Source organism: Plasmodium inui (genome assembly GCF_000524495.1).
Source record: "Plasmodium inui San Antonio 1 unplaced genomic scaffold supercont1.32, whole genome shotgun sequence".
Taxonomy (NCBI): domain Eukaryota; phylum Apicomplexa; class Aconoidasida; order Haemosporida; family Plasmodiidae; genus Plasmodium; species Plasmodium inui.
In genome coordinates this window covers 33,237-46,330 of record NW_008481866.1, presented here as the reverse complement: position 1 = coordinate 46,330, position 13,094 = coordinate 33,237, and the positions used below count along the sequence as shown (strand labels likewise).

Below are 13,094 nucleotides of genomic sequence, written 5' to 3'. Positions count from 1 at the left end.
TAAGCAACAGGCTCTCCCCCACCCCTATGAGTGAATGCTTACACGCCTGACTCTCTCTCCCCTGAATACATTTCCCTGGTTGCGTGAGGAGCTCACCAGTTCGTGACGCACGTGGGGTTACGTGTACAGCGCGTGTATGCCCACTGGCACACTTGCGTGTTGGCACCTCTGGCAGTTGCCACCCTTGCCAGTTGGCCCTCTTGCGCATTCCCTCTAGTACACACTTTTACACGTGCACGTCGCCACCGTCCCACTGGCGAGTAGCTACTTCGGATTGAAGGCACCCCCGACAGGAGCGTTTCCCCTTCCGTGCGGTCAACGCAGACAAGGGAGCACTCACCCCCCGTTAGAGTTGGTTCCTCGGGGGAGATTCTCACCGCGACCCGCAGCACGCCATCTGCTACAGGCCACCCGCTAACCGCTAACCTGTCCGTTCTCCTCAAATGCAGTTATGGCTGCTTATAACCTGTATCGTCGTGTGTGGGATTCTGAGTGGCCTGTTCTCAGGTGAGTTGTCGGGCCCTGAGGCGGGTTACCAGGCCGATCATCTCGCGGCCTATCTCGTCGCGTATCTCCCCATCTCGCCGCGTATCTCCTCATCTCACCGCGTATCTCCTCATCTCACCGCGTATCTCCTCATCTCGCCGCGTATCTCCTCATCTCGCCGCTTATCCCGCCAGGCCTCTCCCTCGGAATAATGATGCTAGATACGCTTCAGCTGAACCTGCTTATCCTCGTGTCCGAAAAAGACAAGAAGGAGCTCAACAACGCCAAAAACGCCAGGAAGATCCTCCCACTACGTAACAACACAAATGAGATCCTCGTGACATTCATCGCAGCCAATGTTATGGTGAATTCTGCCTTCAGCTTGCTCCTCAGTGAGCTGACGGACGGTATTACATCGTTCATCATTTCGACAGTGATCATTACAATTTTCGGGGAAATAATTCCGCAGTCCATTTGCTCTAAGCACGGGCTGGCCATCGGGGGCTTCTTCGCTCCTCTCATTCACTGCCTCAAGTTTTGCCTCTTTATCTTTGCCAAACCGACGAGCCTCATCTTGGACCACTTCGTGGGTACGCGCAGAGGGAGAGGAAATGGAAGGAATGAAAAGGAACATTGAGGAAGCGAGAGGCTCATCCACTTCCATACCCACTTCTACACCCACTTCTACAATCACTTCTTCCCCCCCACAGGAAAAAACGTCCTAACCACGTACAACAAAAAGCAGCTGAAGGCACTCGTGGATATGCACAAAAGCGCAGCCGACATTCTTCACGAAGACGAAGCGAAGATCGTCGTCAGCGCTCTGGAATTGTCCCAATACAAAGTCATGCACATCATGACGGACATCGATTACGTCTTCGGGATAGACTATAATAGCTGTATTAATTACGAAACTATTAAACGGATTCTAAAGAGTGGATTCTCAAGAATACCAGTCCTGAATAGATGCAACTCAGAATGTGTTGTCGGCCTCATCCACATCAAGGATCTCATAAACATATGGTTTGGCATAAATAAAATAATCTTCGACAACAACTCATTGGTGCAATGTAGAAAGAGGAGAGACACCACCAAACATAAGTATTACAAGAAGAGATCCAGAACGGGGATCTTTCACTTAATTAAGATGAAATCAGAGAAGATTAGAATCGCTAATAAAATTTATGCTTACGATGGGTCTAAGATTCTTGGTCGTTGCGCTGGCTCCAGTAAGGAAGGCCAGTCAGACAAGTGTATCGACGTACCACATCGCTCTAGCCAGTCTTCCACCACTTGGAGCAATCAGAAAAGGAAAATACCCGCGTGGATACATTCCGCCGGCGCACATCTCGACGGCGAGAAGCGAAAAGGATACGACACCGACACAGCAGAGGATGAAAATGACTGGGACAGCACCCTGGGAAAGGAAAACGGCGCGGGTGGTGCAGACGATGGGGAGGATGAGGCCGAGGAAGAGGAGGCACAAGACGGAGTGGAAATCCTCGATCTTAAGGGCAGCGACGATGAGCACCTCAGCACGGACAGCGAAATGGAGCCTCCCCAGGAGGCCTCCAACCCGGACGAGGTGAAGATAAACATCGACCAGCGCCCCCACCGGAGGGGAGCCAAGCAGAAGAAGCGGACGGACGTGAACAGAGACCAAGGTGGAGGTTCCACTTCAAATTCGGACACGGAAAAAAAAAGGAAGAAAAAAGTTCAGATCAACGTGGAGGGGGGTAAAGAGGAGCAGCGCGCCGGCTACAACAACTATTACGAGGGGAGAAGCGGCCAAGCACAGCAACAGAGGGGTGAACGGGGCAATCCGGGCACTCGCGACGAACCAGGTAATTCGGGCCAACGGGACCAGATCGTGAACCCCTCGAAGCTCCGAGAGCAAAAGAAGAAAAAAGTGAAAAAGATCTATAAAAATCCGTACAGACACAAAAACAGGAACGTAAACTTCGTCGAATTCCTGTCCGACCAAATGATGTTAAGCGGAGAGGACGAGCAGGAATCCTGCTCTCCCCCCGAAGAGGTTGTATTCACCGACATTCAAAAAAGAATAAGGTACTATAGCAGAATGAATAAGGGAGGAGGAACAGGAAGAGGAGGAGGAAGAGAAAGAGAAAGACGAGGTCGAGATGGCAACGGTGCCGTTACGAAAACTCTGCAGGGTAAGCCTCGCTCAGGGAAGAGCAGACGAATGCAGAGTGGGAACAGCGGACATAGCATCCCGAGCGGAAAGGGAGCACCCCCCAGTGGAGCTACCACCCAGAGGGGCGTACAAAATGGGAAGACCCCTCCGAGCGGGAACACACACAAAGCAAACGATGCAAATGATACAAACGATGCAGACGATCCAAACGAATCAGGCAGACGCGGCAGAGGCAGCGCTGCGCGTAGCAGCATCAGCGACATCGCCTCAAACCACGGAAGAAACAGATACATCTCGCAAAGTATCATGTTAAAAGAAAACCTCAATAAAGAAAAAAACATGAAACACATCTTTCTGGACATAAAAAATTACATCCGAATTTCCCGAAACAAGGACATTGAGATCCCAGTCAAGTACATCTTAAAACACATCGGCCGATATATATACGGGGTCGACTACAACGAGAGCATCCTTTCTCTTCTGAGTTTTTTTAAAAGTGCCAGCAACCACATTGTGGTGGTCAGGAAAGTCATCTACGATGAGAATGCGGATCCCAACTATGCCCACATTGGCATTATCACCCTGGAAGACGTCATCGAGATTTTGCTGCAGGAGGAGATAACGGATGAGTTTGACTTCCGCAGTGTTAAGAAGGGCACCGACATACCCTCCAACTTCGTCTGGAAAAACTCCGACGAGTCGCTCAGCAGGGGGGGGCACCTGGACGAAGCAGTCCAAAGTGAATCGCTTCAAGGTGAGCCATCCGAAGGCGACTCTCTTCCAAACCAGTCGCTTTCGTCTATTTCACCGCTTTCAGCGCCACACTCAGCGCCCCCTTCCCAGCGCGCGAGGCCCACCAGGAAGCACATTCTCATGCCCAACTGCAAACGGGAACTCATCAGCTTCCTAAAGGAGAGCGTCTATTTCAAATATATCGACACACAGCTAATCAGGAAGTGTATCCAAAGGAAGAAAATAAAAACAACTCAGAAAAATGAATACTTACTCAAGGAAAACACCTTTTTAAACTACGCAATCATCCTAATGAAGGGGCGTGTGAGAAATATAAAAAACGGAAGCAGCAACGTCCAGGAGGACAAGTGCATCATTGCGCTGGAGGCCCTTGGCCCATGCAACATCATCGAACTGTTTAATAGTACCATCAAGAAGAGAATCAACGTTCTCAAAAAAAAAAAAAAAAAAAAAAAAAAAATTGCCTATTATTTAAAGGTTCGGACAGCAAGAAGGACTCCCTGCGTCCCAATTGGCCCTCGCTCTGTAGGGACAGGAGCGACCACCGAAGAATGGAACACGGCGGTATGGGCAGCACCATGGGAAGCGGTCTGCCGAGTCACCCCTCCAGCGGACTCCATAGTGGCCTCACCAAAACCAACTCCCATGTCATTCACAAAAACATCAACATTTTATTTAAGAAGTGGTACACCCAGCACGTGTACTATAACAAGAGTGCTTGCATCGCAGGTGAGTCCACAGGGATGTCTCGCGCGCTTTCCCGCCCATGCGTGCAACATGCCACCGGTCAACCGATCAAACGCTAAACCTTCGAAACTCCTTTCCCCCCGCAGAAACCCCCTGCGAGTACATCATTCTGTCCAAGAACGAATACATGGATATGATAATCGGTAAGTACCTCACCGCGTCCAAAGGAGCGCGTTGCTCTGCCGCACCACAAGGGGAGGGAAGTCTATACTCACCATTTTTTCTTCTTTTCTTTTTTTTTTTTTTCTCCCTCCTGCAGAATGCTACAGCAACAACAAGGTGGACGAAATTATTGAGGACAACTGATGTGGTTTTTTTTTTTTTTTGTGCACATGTGTGTGTGTGTGGTTGGGTGGGTATACCCCTCTGCTAACCTTTGATGAGGTCCTTCCGTCATTTCTTTCTTCTTTCTTTCTGTTTTATTTCTGTTTTCTTTCTTTTGTTTTCTTTTTTTTCCCCCACATTTCAACATTTGTTCAGTATCCCTGTTCCATTTTTTTTCTTTTTTTTTATTTTGTATGTTTCGTATGAAGACGTCATAATTTTAAGGATGTTAAAAGGAATTGAGACTAAGCATGCAGGCGGAGACGCCAGACACAGAGGTGGGACAGGCAGGAGGGACATACAGGGGGGACGCACACTGGCATGAACTAATCTGAACTGTGTCCAAGTGATGCGCGTGCAACTTGGGCGGAAAGGGGGGCACTCAAAGGAGGAGTGGGCCTCTCCCCCAAAAAAGGGACATGTATGCATGGGTTTACTGCCGATGTGTGCACAGCGGTGACTTTAGGGGTCAGCTCAGCCATGTTCCAACGGTGTTGTCACTGTAACGGTTATGTAACCGTGCGGCTGCTTTGCGCTATGCGCCTCGGTAGAGCCGTCCGCTGCGCTCTATATAGTCTCCTCCGATAGTTGTTCTTCCTCTTCGTTCACGTTACACGTGTTGGCGCAAAAGTAGGACGAGAATAGCAACGTCGAGGCGATCACGGTCGAACTGATCACCGCCAAGGACAGTCCGACTGCCCCAACGCCCATGCCTGCGAAGGGAAGGAAGAAAGAGGATGTGAGAGAGGAACTAAACGAATGAGAGAGAGAAGGGCAAAGGGGCAAACACAGACAAGGCAGCCACGAATAAAAGGGGCGCTAGCGAAACTCCTTCGAACGAGCCGATGCTGAACGGAGGGCAGCAATTAGAACATGCACAGCCACGGGCAACTCTTATGAGTTCGAGGGCAGAGAGTGAGGGCTGGCCTCCGAGAAGAAACACATTCAGGTGTGCGAGGCACCCCCGGGAAAAAGGGACAGAGCAACCACAATCGTCAAATCAACACATGTCACGTGTTCCCCAAATGGTTCTTTCTCAACGCGTCAGAAAAAGACTCCAAGATTTACCTGCGCCGTAAATAATGTTGTCGACAATTCCGTAATCTGCGGGGAAAAAAAAAAAAAAAAGTCCAATTTTGTAACTAGCCAATGAGGAGAATGAGCTCGCGTCTGTCTATGAGCCTGTCGATGGAGCACAACATCGTTGCCATTCTTTTTCCATTCTGTTCGCTCCCTTTTTCCTATCCCTTTTTTTTTTTTTCCACTTTTTTGCTAATTCAGTTTACCTTTTTTTTCGAAGCTCTTGCTTTCGTTGAATTCATCGCCCTGCGAAAAGGAGGTGCGCACGTGGGCGGCAAATGAATGAGGGTGAATTGGCCGCCAAATGAGTGACCGTGGATTCGACGCCAACAATTAACCACACTCCACATGGGTGTGAAACGAAAAGGAAAGCGAGCCTGGTGGAGTACACCCCGAAGGAACTATCCGATGTAGACGACCCCACATGCCGCCTTTCTACACACTCAAATCTGCACATAGAGGGGGATTCTCCCCCGGTCAAAGCTTTCTCTCGATTGAAGATTCCTCACTGTTGATTTCTCCGTGGTGAAGGTGCTCTCACCCTTGTCTCTGTTATCAGGAAAAGAACAAGTAGGGGAAATTTAAGCAACGTCGCTGCCGCTTCTGCTGCCGCTAATGCTGCTGCTTGTTGTGTATACGAGCGCATCCCCCGTAAGTGCAAACAAACGCACCCCCTGCGCTGGTGTGTTGGGAGTTCCACTGCCCAAGGGCGCGGCGCAATTCTTCAGGGCCATTTCCCCTCTCCCTTTGAGGAAACTCACCCGGAGGGTATCCTTCGGAAGTGACCATTGTAAATTTTTTTTAACGTCATTCTGGCTAACTGCTGGGGGAGCGGAAAAGGGCAAAGACGAAGAGGGCGAAGCGGAAAAGGGCAAAGACGAAGAGGGCGAAGTGGAAAAGTGTAAAGGCGCAAAAATGCAGAAGCGCAACGTTATGGAGAATTAAAAAAGATGAAACAGAAAAATGGAAATTAAAATGGGCAAATGTGCAAATGTCCGTGGTGTATTTTTTTTTTTTTATATGCAAAATGTGTGAGACGGTCTACAAAGGCGCGACAAAAAGGGGAGCGAACGAAAAGGGGAGTAATAAAGGGAGTGGGAGGACATCCAAAAAAATTAAAGCAATTTTGCGTCAGTTTTTCGGCGCATTTACGCGGGAGTCCAACGCGGTTCCCGCGCAAACTCCAAAAAAAAATTTGGACCAGCGTGACGGCGCAGTGGGGTGAACCATTACCAACGTTGTGGAATCACACCTGCAGAAATTCCTTTTTTTTTTTTTTTTTTTTTAAACACATGTCAACCATTGTGCGAAGCTTCATGTTACGTACCATGTGAACATTTCCCCGTTTTTGGAAACAATTAACAGCACAGCCGGGGGCACCCCCTTCCCCAGCAGCAAAACCTCCCCCGATCCACTGCCATCCGTTTTGTTTACCAAATTGGACTCTAACCTTTTCCACATTTTTATGAACAGGGAGTGGCGGAAATTTACCCACCTTTTAGCCACACTATGGAATGTCACATGGAATTTCACATGGAACGTCACATGGAAAAATTTTCTTTTTTTCTCAACGGACTCACATGTGACAACCAAGTTGCGCGGAACGGCATGGCCGCTCATCCGCGGGATAGCCTCCCCCCGATACGTGCAATTCTCGCCAGAGTGTAAACTGTGAAACTGCGCAGGAACGGCAAAAAAAAAAATGAGCACCAAGGGAAACGTGCAAAAATATATTTCTCCCGCAAATCGAAAGATGCTTGTGTATCCCACAATTTGAAGAAGGCAAAAGAAAATAGTGCCATTTCGGACGCGTCCATCCACACCTGCCAATAAAGTTTACACCATAGAAGAAACATGTATGTGTTTACACAGATTCGCCGCACTCCGGTGGTGACGGCCGAGCTGCTTTCCTGTCTATGTTTCCCAAAAGAGGGAAATTCCTTCCCTCCGCGCGAAAAAGAGGTTACAGTTTTGAAATTCTTCTCCAATGCTGATTTCAGTTCCACCGTTGGTTAATCCGGGTTTGTCCCGCTGCACCTGGAAGGTTTGCCAAAAAGGAAAAAAGCGAAAAGGCAAAAAAGCAATCCCTAAATTGTAACATATAACTGATGCAACTAGGAGGAAGCGAAATCTTCAAGTGGGAAAATTTCCCTGGGATGCCATACCAAGACATATAACAATGCACAAAAAAAAAAAAAAAAAAAAAAAAATTCGGGCAGCGGTATTTCCATCCCCAGGAACGTAAAAATGATTATCCATCCGCATACGTTCCCCGCAGTCACAGCAATTTTAAATGTCAATCGATCATTTGCAATGTGGCGTTGTCTGGTCCATATGCTCAGTTATTCCCCCCCAAAACGACCCCATTTGCATACCTTTCCCACAAACGGAAACCAACACAGGTGTGCGCCCATCGAAAGGAGTTCTAACCTGCACAGTTTAGGCCCAACAAGTTCGCCCCATAGACACATTTTCATCCTCTCAACGCTGTCACAAAAAAAAAGAAAAATAAAATAATAATAAAATAAAAACAGAATGGAAACCCTGCTAGACAGCGAAACGTTAAAGAATTACGAAAAGGAAACGAACGAATACATTCGCAAAAAAAAAGTGGAGAAACTGTTCGATGTTATTTTAAAAAATGTCCTGGTAAACAAACCGGAAAATGTGTACCTGTACATATACAATAACATTTATTCCTTCCTTTTGAACAAAATTTTTGTTATCGGCCCTCCTTTGTTGAAAATTACTCCCACCTTATGTTCGGCGATTGCCAGCTGCTTTAGCTACTACCATCTCAGCGCCTCGCACATGATCGAGTCTTACACGTCTGGTGAAGTAGCTGAAGCTGCAGAGAGTTCGACAAGCAAAAAGTTAGGTACGCGACGAGGGGGGTGTCTGTGGGGGGGAACGAACAGGCACATACACATGTGCGCGTCTTAGCAGATAAACTCAGGATGAATATAAACACAACTGCTACGCGAAAACAAACATGAGTCACTATCTTTTCTTTTTTTTTCACCCCTATTTGGATGTACCTCAACTAGTAGCTTTCTTACAACATGCATGACTGTGCATAACTTTTTTTAACATTTTATTAATAGAAAAAAAAAAATAGCTAACTGGAGTACCACTTTTCGCTAGCCGTTTTTTTTTTTTTTTTTTAACAAATAATCCACACCACAATTACCCCCATTTTGCACCTCCCTCTTTTCCCAGTCAGTGACGACTTAATCTGCTCCATCGTTAAAAGCAATATAAACCAGCTGAACGCGAAGCACAAGCGGGGGTACGTGGTTGAAGGGTTCCCCGGAACCAATCTTCAGGCAGACAGTTGCCTACGGCATTTGCCGTCCTACGTTTTTGTCCTCTACGCCGACGAAGAGTACATTTATGAGAAGTACGAACAAGAGAACAACGTAAAAATCTGTTCTGACATGAACATCCAAACGTATGATGAAAATACACAGCTGTTCGAAGTGGCCGACTTCAACACGAATCCGCTGAAGGATGAGGTAAAGGTCTACTTAAGGTGAGACGTCCAATTGTGGCACTGCTGTTGGTGGAATGGCCTCCGTTCAGGCTAAAGAGTAGCCGTTAGTGTCCATCCCAACCTGCATTTTTTACCCCCACAACGGGTGAAGCCAACACACACATAAGTGGCTCACCACACGGGAAAACTTTCACCGTGCACACTTTTTACTGACACCCCACCACTACAACTTCACACCTACACAGGAACATCTCAGGGGTGATGACCGTTCTCGGTGGGCGTAAGGAGGTGCTAAACTTGCGCGACTACGACGAAAATGGCTTAATCGAGCACGTAATGGTATGCTACATGAGCTGTGTCCTTCCCCTTTGCCGCTAACCCATTTGCGCACACTTCGCACCTTCTTTTGCCTGACCACGTGTTGCTCACCATTTAACCGTTTTCACCACTTCTCCAATTTTGACACTTTTTCACATTCACTTTTTAAGAATACGATTGGCCAGACGAAGGATGAGTGGAACTGTGTGTTTGACGATTATGCAGTGGATTGAGCTTCCGTTACGCGTTCCGCCCGCCTGGGTGTGTGTTTGTAGATGAAGTTGGCTTTGTTGCCGTTGATGATACCCCTGTTTCCCTTGTTGCCTTTTCCCTCCGCTGAATAATACATCACTCCCATTGGGGGCAGGCCTTACCCACCCCTTCAACTACGTAAAACGTCGGAACATGAAGTAGAAAATGGGCGGTTATCGATTATACCTTTCGTTATCCCCCTGTGCAAATACAGAACAAAACCAAAGGCGCAGTTGCTGGAATGGCAAAATTGTCCCTTACGAATCGAAGAGTTACTTTCTTACCTAAATAGCGGCGCCACTGCGCGCAACGGAGTCTCAGTGGGTACATGTACCTGTGCATACTCTCCATGTGCAGCCCTACATACGCGCGGATGTTATGTGCGGGTTTGAAAATTGGAGGCGATTTGTTTACACCCAAGTATCTCGCAGTGAAATGCAGCACTTGGCGGGTTATGCGAAGAAAAAAAAAAGATAAAAATAAAGTTAAGATAAAATGAAATAAAATAAACATAAAATAAAAATAAAATAAAAATAAAATAAAAATAAAATAACCTTGTGCATACAAATTTGTGCCTTTCCGGCCTTTCTTGCCTTTTTTGCTTGTTTTTTTTTCCTTCACCCTCGATCCATGCTCAACAGAAACTAGAAACACTACAAAACGTCACATTTTGTTATAGCAAGACAGTTGGCAAAGATGTACCACCTTTTTTTGCCAGTTCTTGTAACACGAAAGTAGCAAACGAAATTAAATTATGCGTGAGAAGGACCCCACCGGGTGAAGATTTCTCTAGGGCGCTTTCACCGATCGTGCCAAAATAAAAATTATGAACGGTTCATAATTTTTTTTTTTTTTTTTTTTTTTGGCTAAACAGTCAGGCATATTTCGTATCACATTGTTGGTATGCCCATGCGGTAACACGAAGAGAGCTGTGTTACTTTGATGAAAATTCCTAAGCAACCAATCTCCTACCGCAAGGCAGTTGCCATTCCCTTTATCATCCTTATACGAAAGGGGCCAAGCGGCGGAGAGTTCATTTGGCGTGCATGTGGGGGGCTTGACCTACCAGGATAAGCACTTATGTAGTGTGTTAACGTTGTGTACCTTTGACTGGCCCGGCACAGCTGTGTAGTTCTTCCCATCCCTCGCTTGGTCGCGCGTATACGCAGCTTGCACGTGTGCACAAATACGTGCATATGTAACACATTTGTGTAGAGCTTTTTATACCCCTCTTTGTACCCCTTTCTGTACCCCTTTCTGTACCCCTTTCTCCACCCAACATGCAAGTCGAAAGCATGAAGGCCGAATTGATGGGAGCCCCGCTGAGGGAAGACCCGTACGACATCAAGACGCCCATTTCGGACGGCACGACCATCATAGGAATCATTTATGAGCATGGAGTCATGCTGGCGTGTGACACCAGGACGTCCTCCGGAACATTCGTCAGCAACAAGTGCTCAAGAAAGATAAACAGGATTAACGAAAACATATATGCCTGTCGTAGTGGAGCTTCTGCACACAGTCAGAAGGTAATCGAACTCATAAAGTATTTCTGCTTATCGATGAAGTGTGAAAATAGAAAGAAAGGAAGGTTTCACGAGGACGAAGTTATTACGGATGACCTCTCAAATGAGGAAGACATCGACCTCAGTGCAATTAATAACCCATTCGGTTTACCACAGAACGGGGATCCCAATTATGTCACAAAGCATAAGTACTTTTACGAAGATAAATTTATGGACTTCAATCCGCTAGTTGAAAATGTTGCCCACATGACGAAGAAGCTACTGTATGCGAACAACAATTTTCTCTCTTGTGGTCTTATCCTGGGAGGATACGACAAAGAGAAGAAGCAGCAACTGTACTCGGTTAACCTAAACGGAAGCATCGTCCAACGGTTCGACTACGCCGTTAGCGGTAGTGGCAGTGTGTACATACAGTCCTACCTGCAGGACAAGTACAGGAAGAATATGAGCAAAAAGGAGTGTTTTGATTTGATCCTGGGATGCGTCAAGTACGCAATGTACAACGACAACAGCAGCGGGGGGATCGTGCGGATCGTCAACATGACGAAGCTCTTCGTGGAGGAGTTCACCGTCACGAACACGCAGCTGCACTTTGATTACTAGGGGGGGAGTGTAAGTATTGGAAGAAGTGGAAGAAGCCGAAGAAGCGGAACGAACAGAAGTGTGCACGATTCGGCGCGAGTCAGCACAAATATGAGCGAATGTGTTGCAGACGCCCATGCGCGACACCTCCCGCGCGCGTCCACACGAAGCAGTGAACCCGAAACTTGTAGGTGCGTTTTGCACACTCGACGAACTTTTTCAAAGCCTTTTTTAAAATTGTGCCGTAAGAAGGTTTTTTTTTTTCTTCTTCATTTCTTATTGTTTGTTCAGAAAAATTCTCTGTCCAGGTGAACGGGGCCGGGGCAGCTTTTACTTCCCCCCGTTCGGGGGATTTTCGCTCGTTGACACACACACAAAGGTGACGTACAATGGGAAGCATCGAGCGAGCGGTCTCCGCGGCGAAATCCCGCAGGAGGAAAAAAAAAAGGAACAAAAAAAATTATGCACACTTGTAATTCAGAGCGCTCTTCGCGCAGCTTCGCATACGATCATCCCATCATCCGATCATCCCATCATTTTCCCCCCTTCACAAGTACGCCGCCCACAAGCGGCACGAGAAGGCTCCCACCATGTCCATATTCTCGTACATTTGCATGTCCAGGAAAGGCTGGCCTCCATTAGGGTCCACTTCACAGGTGAGCATTTCACTTTTTTGATGTTCCTCGATCAGTTTGTTTGCTTTCCTTTCCACATGTCTGTCTGCCAATCCAGGCGATGACTGCACGCTCTTGGGGGCCACTCCATTTGTTGCCACGGTAGCCACGGTAGCCTCGTCATTGACGAATTCTATCTTGCCATAATCAGAGGACATACTTTTCCCCTCCTCAAGTGAGCCTTCTCTCTTTTCCAACGCGCAATGAAAGTGTTCCTTTTGTTTTCCTTCCCCATGCTTTTTTCCTACCTCAGAAAATTGCGCCCTCTTATCCGTCACATTTATTTCTGCCGTCTCCCATGTACACTCGGACTCATCAGCGGGAAGGAGTTCCCTTTTCATATTCCTCCCATCTTGGGAGCGGTCAAAAAGTTGCTTTTCCTCGAATTGGGTTAAGACATTATGGATCCTCTCTTCTCCTAGGCTGCTCGTGTGCTGCTTCGTTTTTTCCTCCCCTGATGGGAACTCCTCATGAGGTTGCTGCCTTTCCCAGGTGTTGCACGTGGTGGCTTGCTCGCCGAACTGCACCTGGGCCAAGGCCTCGTTCGTCAAGTTGGGGCCGCCCGCCCCGTTGGGGACGTTTTCCTCATTTTCCACGTTTTCCTCATTTTCCACGTTTTCCTCATTTGCCACGTTTTCTTCATTTGCCACATTTTCCTCATTTGCCACATTTTCCTCATTTGCCACGTTTTCCTCATTTGCCAC

At 47.4% G+C, this 13,094-nt stretch overlaps 5 protein-coding genes across 5 annotated transcripts in view; 3 read left to right on the top strand and 2 right to left on the bottom strand.

The window, feature by feature from the left end:
- Positions 1-443: 443 nt before the first annotated feature.
- On the top strand, positions 444-4,447 carry C922_04922 (hypothetical protein; the record flags this gene model as incomplete). Its single annotated transcript, XM_008820496.1, has 6 exons — positions 444-507; positions 681-1,076; positions 1,197-3,797; positions 3,872-4,123; positions 4,228-4,284; positions 4,401-4,447. 6 exons carry the CDS (start codon positions 444-446, stop codon positions 4,445-4,447), a joined length of 3,417 nt encoding a protein of 1,138 aa, XP_008818718.1.
- Positions 4,448-5,032: 585 nt separating this feature from the next.
- Positions 5,033-6,356, bottom strand: C922_04921 (hypothetical protein; the record flags this gene model as incomplete). The annotated part of the gene is made up of 5 exons (XM_008820495.1): positions 5,033-5,178; positions 5,534-5,569; positions 5,752-5,791; positions 6,055-6,094; positions 6,307-6,356. The coding sequence occupies 5 exons, from the start codon at positions 6,354-6,356 to the stop codon at positions 5,033-5,035; spliced, it is 312 nt and encodes a 103-aa protein (XP_008818717.1).
- A 1,724-nt stretch (positions 6,357-8,080) lies between these two features.
- On the top strand, positions 8,081-9,081 carry C922_04920 (hypothetical protein; the record flags this gene model as incomplete). The annotated part of the gene is made up of 2 exons (XM_008820494.1): positions 8,081-8,423; positions 8,765-9,081. The coding sequence occupies 2 exons, from the start codon at positions 8,081-8,083 to the stop codon at positions 9,079-9,081; spliced, it is 660 nt and encodes a 219-aa protein (XP_008818716.1).
- A 1,807-nt stretch (positions 9,082-10,888) lies between these two features.
- Positions 10,889-11,737, top strand: C922_04919 (20S proteasome subunit beta 1; the record flags this gene model as incomplete). The annotated part of the gene is made up of 1 exon (XM_008820493.1): positions 10,889-11,737. The coding sequence occupies one exon, from the start codon at positions 10,889-10,891 to the stop codon at positions 11,735-11,737; it is 849 nt and encodes a 282-aa protein (XP_008818715.1).
- Positions 11,738-12,263: 526 nt separating this feature from the next.
- The window catches only part of C922_04918 (hypothetical protein), a gene marked incomplete at both ends in the record, with an annotated part of 2,446 nt that continues 1,615 nt past the window's right edge, over positions 12,264-13,094 (bottom strand). Inside the window, one exon of the mRNA XM_008820492.1 lies at positions 12,264-13,064. Coding sequence (XP_008818714.1) covers positions 12,264-13,064 — 801 coding nt within the window. The remainder of the gene's footprint in view (positions 13,065-13,094) is intronic.